Genomic DNA, 9,767 nt, shown 5'->3' with positions numbered 1-9,767 from the left:
CTCTGGGCCCTCTCCTGGGAGGGAAGGCTTTGGTGGGCATCTGTGGCTTTCTAGATAATTGTCCCCTCCACACAAGGGGCCTGTGCGGTCCTGAAACATGTTAGGATGTGGTGGTGGGTGGGCTACCCTTGGGGGTTACGTAAGTATAACATAAGCAGTTATACTTGGGGAGGGGGCACTGATCCATCTCATACCACTGCACCCTGTTTTCTGGGGTTTTTACTACTGTCTCTACTGCAGGATGAGAAGAATCAAATGATGACCACCAATGTCTGGTTAAAGCAGGTAAGAGTCTCTTTTTAGCTGTCCCCTTCTAACACCCCCTGAGCAGAGGAACACAGTCAATAAGTAATTCCATCCCCAGGGAATTACTCTGGAGTTTTACCTCTCTAGTCCTTGATTTGCCTATTTGCACAAGGGGGAAATGTGTTTATGTGCCCAGCTGCCCCTTGGGGGTGTAAAACACCTTTGGGAACCGTGAAGCCCTGAAAAAATGTTACTACAAAGGAGTAAGTTGGTGCTAGGGTTTGTTCAGCCTGGGGAGGGGCAGTAGACTTAAGGTCAGAGACAGAACTGGGGTGACCTCTGGCCTAGATGCTTTGGGTACCAGAGTGACTGGTTGTGTCACACTGGCTGATGGCTTCTGGGTCCCTGTATCACAGGCCTTTTTAAATTTTTTTGTGAGGGGAGATGGCTGGAAGAGGAAGTGGGTCTCGTGTGTGTGTGTGTGTGTGTGTGTGTGTGTGTGTGTGTGTGTGTGTGTTCTGCAATCTGGTTGCTGGGGTGATCCCAGTCTGCGCCAGGTGGGCTTGGAGGACCCCTCCCCTGACAGGACCAATGACATGACTTTGCTGCCCACACCCACTTAGGAGTGGAATGACTACAAGCTGCGCTGGAATCCGGCCGATTTTGGCAACATCACATCCCTCCGGGTCCCCTCAGAGATGATCTGGATCCCTGACATTGTCCTCTACAACAAGTAGGCAGTGGCTGGGAGCCTGGGAGGGCTGGGTGTGCCTGGGGAGAAGCGCCCCCTAGTGGTTCATACTTGTCAGTCACCTACCTCAAAATTCTCATTTTGCTCATCCTCCCCAAGGCCTCCTCTCTTTCTCTTTCCTCCCTTTTATTTTAGGCAAGCTCATTTTATTTGTGATTCATAGTGGCTTTACAGGATTGTAAGATTACAGGACATAGTTGTATACCACATCCACTACCAAAGTTTTGTGTCCCCACCTCCACCACTTTTTCTCTTATTTCCTTATTTCTTTCATTCTGTTCTCCCACACATTTGTCAAAATGTGTCAGTACCTGGTGGCATGCACGTGGGACACAGGTTTTCCAAAGCTCAGTGTTATTTGGAAATGTGGTTGGGGCAGGCCCTGGAAATAATGTCCAAGTAGAGATAGTTTTGCAGGATGCGGTGTGCTGTTAGAACAGGCGAGCAGTATACAGTAGTCCTGTCTTTGAGGAGCATATGTTCTGGGCATATGAGCAATCAAAAATCGTATTTTTCATAGTTGCACTGTAATTAAGACCAAAAAGGACCAGCCTTTGAGGACATGACAAGCTGATAGAAGGCAGGGGAGTTTAAAGAGAGCCCCGAGTGGGCCTCCCCAAAGCTGGAGGTTTTGTTGACAGAAGGATCAGAAATCTACAATTCCATTTATATGTTTAGTATCGTGTCATTCTTCACTTAGAAAACAAAAATTAAAATAAAAATGTTTAATATTATGCCCATGTTTTTTTTTAAAGATGATTTATTTATTTTAAATAAGAGCCAGAGAAGATCCCTGTTTATCTCTGCCTTATGGTAGTGCCAAGGATTGAACCTAAGATCTTCTGAACCTCAGGCATGCAAATCTGTTATGCTACTTGCTCTGTTCCTTCTCAAGCCACATGTAAAAATGTTTTTTTATGGGATAATTCTGTTTTTTCCTAATATGAGCATATGAGTTTTATAATTTTTCTATGAGCTCCCAGGCTCCAAGAAAAATTATTAAAATATATGCATATTTTTTAATCAGTGTACTGCTCCGTTCTGACATAGTGGTGTAAGGGACTGAACCTGGGACCTCAGAGCCTCAGTCACAAAAGTATAACCACTAAGATATCTCCCCCATCCTAAAAATGTTTTTTTAAAAAAGGTTGGGAAGATACTCAGCAGTAGAGCAAAGGACTTGCATGCATGAGGCCCCCTGGCTCTGCACATGCAGAGCAGAATGGTGCTCTGGTATCTCTCATTAACACAAATAATTAAAAAATAATATTTAAAAGATATATTTTTTCTTTATTAATTATTGGATAAAGACAGATAAATTGAGATGGGAGGGGGAGACAGAGAGAGACAGAGAGACACCTGCAGCCCTACGTCACCACTCACAAAGCTTTCCCCCTGTAGGCAGAGACCAGGGGTGTGAGCCTGTGTCCTTGCTCACTGTCATGTGAGCGTTTAGCCAGGTGTGCCATCACCTGCCCCCTAAATCATCTTTATTAAGTCGGCTCTCCACTTAGATACCCCCAATCCGGGTTACTAGGAAAGATCAGGAAAATGGCGCTTCTCCTTCCTCCAAATGGGGGTGCACATCGCCATCTAGTGGTAATTTGTGATAACAAAAAATATCCTTTTGATTAAAGAGAAAAAAATATGTACCAACTTGCCCTGATCCGTTGCTCTTCCACTCGGCATTTTACTTGGCATTTTACGGAGCTGAGGCATGAGAGGTGATGTCCTGTGAAGATGGTGCTTGACAGTTTGGGTAATTATAAGCGTTTGTGTGCTGGGAGAGTCATGTGATTGTGCCTAAACCTGGTCACATGTTGCACTGTAATTAAGACCAAAAAGGACCAGCCTTTGAGCACATTGACAAGAAGCTGATAAAAGACAGGGGAGTTTAAAGAGAGCCCCCAGTGGGCATCCCCAAAGTTGGAGGTTTTGTTGACAGAAGAATCAGAAATCCTTTGCCTTTGCAATTGAGACATCGCCTCCCCGCCATCCCCAGCATCAACATGGACAGGCCGAGGGGTGGGGTGGGGTGGGGGGCACAGGCCCTGACACCCCGACTCCTCTCCCTCCTGCAGTGCGGACGGGGAGTTTGCTGTGACCCACATGACCAAGGCCCATCTCTTTTCCTCGGGCACTGTGCACTGGACGCCCCCCGCCATCTACAAGAGCTCCTGCAGCATCGACGTCACCTTCTTCCCCTTCGACCAGCAGAACTGCAAGATGAAGTTCGGCTCCTGGACCTACGACAAAGCCAAGATTGACCTGGAGCAGATGGAGCGGACAGTGGACCTGAAGGACTACTGGGAGAGCGGCGAGTGGGCCATCATCGACGCCACGGGCACCTACAACTCCAAGAAGTACGACTGCTGCGCCGAGATCTACCCCGACGTCACCTACTACTTCGTCATCCGCCGCCTGCCGCTCTTCTACACCATCAACCTCATCATCCCCTGCCTGCTCATCTCCTGCCTCACCGTGCTGGTCTTCTACCTGCCCTCCGACTGTGGAGAGAAGATCACGCTCTGCATCTCCGTGCTCCTCTCGCTCACCGTCTTCCTGCTGCTCATCACCGAGATCATCCCGTCCACCTCCCTGGTCATCCCGCTCATCGGCGAGTATCTGCTCTTCACCATGATCTTCGTCACCCTCTCCATCATCATCACTGTCTTTGTCCTCAACGTCCACCACCGCTCACCCAGCACCCATAATCTGCCCCGCTGGGTGCGGGTGGTCTTTCTGGCTTGGGTGCCCCGCTGGCTTCTGATGAGCCGGCCGCTGCCACCACCGCCACCGCCGCTGTCACCCCTGGACCTGAAGCTCAGCCCATCCTATCACTGGCTGGAGGCCCATGAGGATGCAGGGGAGGGGAGGGAAGAGGAGGAAGAGCGGGAAAGATGGGAGTGTGCGGGACACTTGCCCCCTTGCGTGGGTGGCCACTATAGCCATGGGGGTCTGTGCCCAGGGACCTCAGGTTCCGAGCTGGAAGAGACCCGGATGCAGGACAGTGGGTTCCTGCTGTCACCTCACATACAGAAGGCTCTGAAAGGAGTGCATTACATAGCTGACCACCTGCGGGCAGAGGATGCAGACTCTTCTGTGAGTTGTGGCAGGGTGAGGGCCTCCCCACCAGGGTGGTTACAGCAATCCAGAGGCAACCATCTTACCCCAGGGGTTTAGCTCCAGCCAAACCAGCCTCCTCCAAGGAGGAGGAGGAAATGAGCTCATCTACCTCAGTCATGGCCCTTGGGACTCAGAAATAAGTTGACACAGGGAACATCTAATTGGTGGCAGTTATTTATATTATTTAAAGAAGACATTAGGCAATGAAGTTAGGGCCATTCCTGGGAAAAAGGGTGGGAATCAGCTCAGCTTTACCCTACTGGTACTGAGGAATGAAGCTGGGGCCTCTGGAGGCTCAAGGCATGCAACCCCTATGCTCTAATGCTGAACTATCAGGCCTGTCCCTCTGCTCCCCACCAGCTTTGACCTCGACTGTCGCTTCCTAGTTCTCAGCAGGACCACTGCTGCTTCCAGGGCCATCCTTAAAGGGGCTGGCATGACGGGAAGCATGGTCTTTGCCAGGCCTGGCCTCTGTCACTGAGAGCCCTTTTCCATGTGCAGGTGAAAGAAGACTGGAAGTATGTCGCCATGGTCATCGACAGGATCTTCCTCTGGCTGTTTGTCGTTGTCTGCTTCCTGGGGACCATTGGGCTCTTCCTTCCTCCCTTCCTGGCTGGAATGATCTGATCCTATATCCCATTGCTGCCTTTCCTTGCTGCATCTCCAGAGCAAGCCTCTGGGTCAAGGTCCTCTGACCGCAGCATCCCTCACCAGTGTCCCTCACCAACGAAGACTTCCTGGGGCCATTCCCTTGGCCTGACTGTGTTTCGTGCTGTGAATCTGCTGTCACCTAAGATTCCCCAGGAGGAGGGATATAGACATTGAGTGAGAGGAGGCTTAGACTGGGGAAGAAGGGTTGAGGCCAGTTGAAGAGGAAGGGAGGGGGTGTCAAGAGAATTGGGGCCAGAAAGGTGCGAACAAGGTTTGGGCTTCATGAATAATTCCGAGGTGCTGGTTGGAAATAGCCAGGATGTAGGCCTGTGGGAGGAAGTTGAGAAGGTAGGTCGGACTATCTCTTACCCGGGTTTGGACAGAAATTCAGGGTCTGAGTCACAGGTGGCAAAGGCAATTGGAAAGGTGGATGGGGCGGGTCTGGCTGGCTGAGTAAGGGTGCTGAGCTACTTTGCCTCCACAGGGGAAATACTTGGGACACACTCCCCCCACACACACACCTCAAGATATCTTCCTCTTCCACTTAGCTCTTCCTGGCTGTGAATTGGTCCAGCACCCAGGAAGTATTGACATGGGGACACTATCAATCCTTGAATACCCAGGGGCAAACAGGACAGGCTGAGCCCTTGGCCCCAGCTCTGGCTTACAGATTTTTTAAAGAGGTTTTTTTAAAAAAAATATTTTATTTATTTATTTATTTATTTATTTATTTATTTATGAGAAACATAGGAGACAACGAAAGAACCAGACATCACTCTGGTGGATGTGCTGCCAGGGATTGAACTCAGGACTTCATGCCTGAGAGTCTAGTGCATTAGCCACTGTGCCACCTCCCGGATCATGGTTTACAGTTCTTGTCTCTAGGGCCTGGTCCTAGAGTGTCTCCAAAGCCAGCCTCCCCTGGGTCTTAAGGATCTTTGCTAGAGCTTTACCATGCATCTACACATGCCTTGTATCTTTCTACCCTCCCCCTGGGCACCAACTGGTGATGGCCAGTGGTGGGTGCATTTGAGGACATTGAGTGTCTGCAGTAGCAAGCTTGGGCTTTGGGCCTAAGACCCTGGTGGAAATGCAAAAGCTGCAAGGCCTCAGCCCTCCCCATCCACCTGCCTCAAACCCTTCTATGCAGCCTGTCCCTGCACCTTGGATCCAGCAATCCTGGCAGCCAGGAGGAGCTGCTCCTGGGTATCTGGATTTGCCCCAGGCTCACTCAGCCCCTCAATAGCTTACAGGTGTAAATGGTGGGGACCCTGGACATCTGGGGCTCTCATGCAATGTAGAGACCCCACAGGTAGCTGAGTTGGGCTCCCCTTTGGACTCTGGGGTTTCCTCTTTCCAAATCCTCACTCATCTGCTACTGACACCCTCTCCCTTCTCAATCAGCAAGAACCCCCCCCCCCACCCTTTCAGCTGCTCTGAACATAGCCCAGCCTCCTGCCTCCTCCCTCTGCTGCCCCCCTACCCTTGACTTCTGGTGTAGTGATGTTTGCTCATGTTATTCTGATCTCCCACCCATCTTGCATGTAAATCAAGAGAATAAGTAAAGCAGAAACTACTGTTCACTCAGCTGGCACACACCCTTTCTCTGCACGCCAAGTCCCTCAAGAACCCTGGCTGATTTGATACCAGCTGGGACCATGTTCTGGGTCCTTTCTGGAAAGTTGCCTTAAGTCAGGCTCAGGGACAAATGGATCCCACCTTCAGGTAGACTCTACAAGAGGGGAGTGTACCCTGGCTTTGTGCACCAACATGAGCACAACTGCTGTCTCCCAGGGCAACAGATCTAGGTCTCTGCCCCTTCCCTCACCCTCTAAAAGAGGAGGTCAGACAAAGCAAACCACAAAGCAAATAGTCCAGTTTTAATTCATCCACAAGTCTGATAGAAAGAAGATAAAAGAGTTCTCCACAAACACAGAGAGACAAAGTGGATGAGCCAAGGGGCTGGAGGGAGAATAAGGGGAGTAAGAAAAGAGAAAGAAGGCAGGTCAAGGAGGTACAGGTTGCCTTCCCTGCTGCTTTGGCCTCCCCTCCCCTCTCCCCTCCTTGAACACTTGGTGAGCTGACCACGGTGGTGTCCGGTGTCCGGGGCCTGGGCTCCGGTCATTTGTTCTGGAACTGTTCCTTGGTCCCCTCTACTTTAGGGGCACATGGCTGTCAGCCCAGACCAAACTCACATTAAATAAACCCCAATGTACACTGTACAAGAAAGCCAGTCCCATCCCCCAGCTTACCTTCCCCCAATAAAGTCCTCTGGGTGCGGAGGGGGGGCTCTGAGGACCCAAGAAGACAAAGGAGGAGGAATAGCATAATCCCCTAACTGGCTGGCTATGTCCATGCATGAAGCCATTCTGGGCTCCTAAGGACACCCCTCCCCCCCAAGGGATCAGGCACAATGAAGGCAGGATTGCCTGGTGGGGAGGCCACCTCAGAGCCCTCTGTCAGCCCTGAGTCCCCTCTGTCCAGCTGCAGCCTGAGCAGTACAATCTGGGGTCAGGGTAGGGACAAGGGGTCGTGCAAAGTGACAAGGGAAGGAATCCCCTCTGCCATCCCCCCCCAAGAGACCCAAATGACCAAAGGCAAGCCAGGGGCTAGGGGGTGTGGGCAGGACACGACAGGTGACAGGTGGGGTGGAGGACGCAGTGGGAGCTCCCACCCTTTCACTCAGGAGGTGGGCGTGCAAGGTCAGCCAGAACCCTGGCCTGGTCCACTGCGTCCAGCAGGTTCTTGGCATCCACAGCCAGGGTGTGGGAGGCGGCCAGCATCTGCCGCTTGCATTCCTCGCTCAGGGAGGTAATGGCATTCTGCTGGGCCAGTCTCATCTTGTTGATAAGCTCTGCCAGGTCCTTGTTAAGCAGCTTCTGGGTCCCCTCAATCTGTAGGGAGAGCACCCCCCCCCCACCCCACCCGAGGCTGGAGTTGGCACAGTCCAAGCTCGGGGTGGAAAGGGGACTGCTTGGAGGGGACAGCGGTGGCACATCTGGGACTGGGACACTCACCTCTGTCCGTGAGGATGACGGCAAGGAGGGCAGGATGTCATCCACACTCCCGATGAGCTTCCGGAGGGTCAGACCCACGTTCTGGGGAGAAGGAAGAGGGGGTATGCTCGAGTGACCATCACTTCTGGCCCAGCAGTGGAACTTGGGGTTTGTATGCATGAGACCCCTGGTCCAATCCTGGGCAGGAGTTAAATGACAAAACTGTTCCATCCTATTGCTTCTCTCTCTCAGCAGTAGAGCACTGGACTTACACGGTTGGGGACCTAGGAACAATCCCAGCACCACTTGCAGAAGCTGGGTAGCAATGCTCAGCTAGATCTCTCTCCATCAGTCAAACAAAAAAAAAAATCTTTTTTTTTTTTTTTTTAACTATAGCCCTTGTTATACTGCATGAAACATTGGATTCTTAGATATGAGGTCCCCGAGTTCTATCCCCAGCCCTGCATGTGCCAGAGTGACGCTTTGGTTCTCTATCCTTCTCTCAGTCTCTGTCATAAATATTTGTTTTAAATTATGGTCTGGGAAGTGAACTTAAGGCCTTAAACATACATGACACCACTGAGCAACCTCCCCAACCCGTTTTTATCACTCTCTATCCTTAGAGATAGAAGAAAGGGAAGATACCATCACACCACAGGAGCTGTCCCGGGGGGAGTCCATGATGTTTTTTTTTTTAAATTTATTATTTCTTTATTCATTACCAGAGCACTGTTCAGCTCTGATTTATGGTGGTTCAGGGGACTGAACCTAGGGCGTTGGAACCTCGGGCATGAGAGTCTCTTTGAATAACCATTATGCTATCTACCCCCTCCATGATGTTTCTATGTGGTGCAGGAGTAGAACACAGGACTCCCTGCACAGCAAGTTTGTATTCTAACACCTGAACTACATCCCAGTCCCAAAGTAAATCTTAAAAAAAATTTTTTTTGAATAAACAAGTTGGGCTGAGTGGTGGCACACCTGGTCAAGCACACATATTACAATGCGCAAGGCCCCAGGCTTAAGGCCCCAGGCCCCACTTGCAAGGGGGAATCTTCATGAGTGGTGAAGAGGTATTGTGGGTCTCTTTCTCTCTCTCTCTCTTTCTCTCTCTCTCATTTCTTCCCTCCTCCTAAGCTTCTCTGTTCCTTTCCAAAATAAATAGATAAAAACATAAGGTCTATCTAAATTAAGTAATAATAATAATAATAAAAAGCAGACATCATGTTTCCCTCAGAAGGTGTCTTCCTAGAAAGTAGCTGCATGGGATAGTGGTGACTTAGGACTGAATCCCCTTTGCTCACTCTGCACTGTGGGCAAAGGGCATTTCCCAGGGGAAGCCTGAGCTCCTAGGTCTCTGCTTCACCCTGGCCAGTACTCACCTTTACCACTACCACGTAGCCCTCGGGTGGCAGCTGTGTGAGCTTGTTCTTGAGTTCCAGCACTGCTCGCACCAGCTCCATAACGTTGAGGTACACCTGGTCGTCTGTCCGGTCCAGGTGGGCTGTGGGCTGGATGGACTGGGGAGGGAGCAAAAGAGGAGTAGGTGTCCAGGGGCACAGGGGAGTCAGAGGCATGATCTTGGGCAGACTCCTCCAGCGCCAACTCAGGTTCCAGCCCAACGTAGGGGCCCTCCCTGGGAATGACAGCATCCTGTCGGGGGCTGCATCTCTCTCTCCTGTTTCCAGGGTGTTGGTTTTCACATCACAATCTACCAGGGAGTCTTAGACAATTCAGGTGGCCAGTCACACACCAGATCCCAGTCATCACCTGGGGATGGGGCCTGGGTATGATTAAGCCCTCTGAGGTGATTCTAATAGGCCTTGGGAACTGAGAATCAGCACTTCCTGTTCCAAGCTATTCTAAGGACAGTCGGCACAGGAAGTCAACAGGGGCAGATGTGAGACAGAAAGAAGGTCCTCCATATCCCTATCCATCCGACAGGCTGTATCTATGAATGTTCTTCCTGGGTGAGTGGGAGCACTGGAGAGAGAAGA

The 9,767-nt window shown here is 50.8% G+C and overlaps 2 protein-coding genes across 4 annotated transcripts in view; one reads left to right on the top strand and one right to left on the bottom strand.

Moving 5' to 3' along the window:
• The first annotated feature begins 813 nt into the window (after positions 1-813).
• On the top strand, positions 814-5,445 carry CHRNA2 (cholinergic receptor nicotinic alpha 2 subunit). The gene is made up of 3 exons (XM_007517295.3): positions 814-979; positions 3,079-4,099; positions 4,625-5,445. The coding sequence occupies exons 1-3, from the start codon at positions 945-947 to the stop codon at positions 4,748-4,750; spliced, it is 1,182 nt and encodes a 393-aa protein (XP_007517357.2). The 5' UTR covers positions 814-944; the 3' UTR covers positions 4,751-5,445.
• A 1,188-nt stretch (positions 5,446-6,633) lies between these two features.
• Positions 6,634-9,767, bottom strand: part of PTK2B (protein tyrosine kinase 2 beta) — a 150,845-nt gene continuing 147,711 nt past the window's right edge. For all 3 annotated transcript variants that reach the window (XM_060184852.1, XM_060184858.1, XM_060184857.1), the window contains 3 exons: positions 9,153-9,290; positions 7,792-7,872; positions 6,634-7,668 (listed from right to left, as the gene is read on the bottom strand). In XM_060184852.1, coding sequence (XP_060040835.1) covers positions 7,453-7,668; positions 7,792-7,872; positions 9,153-9,290 — 435 coding nt within the window. In that variant the 3' untranslated portion in view covers positions 6,634-7,452. The remainder of the gene's footprint in view (positions 7,669-7,791; positions 7,873-9,152; positions 9,291-9,767) is intronic.

This window comes from Erinaceus europaeus, chromosome 2 (assembly GCF_950295315.1).
Source record: "Erinaceus europaeus chromosome 2, mEriEur2.1, whole genome shotgun sequence".
Classification (NCBI taxonomy): domain Eukaryota; kingdom Metazoa; phylum Chordata; class Mammalia; order Eulipotyphla; family Erinaceidae; genus Erinaceus; species Erinaceus europaeus.
The sequence above is the reverse complement of the archived record's forward strand: the minus strand, read 5'-3'. Positions and strand labels throughout refer to the sequence as shown.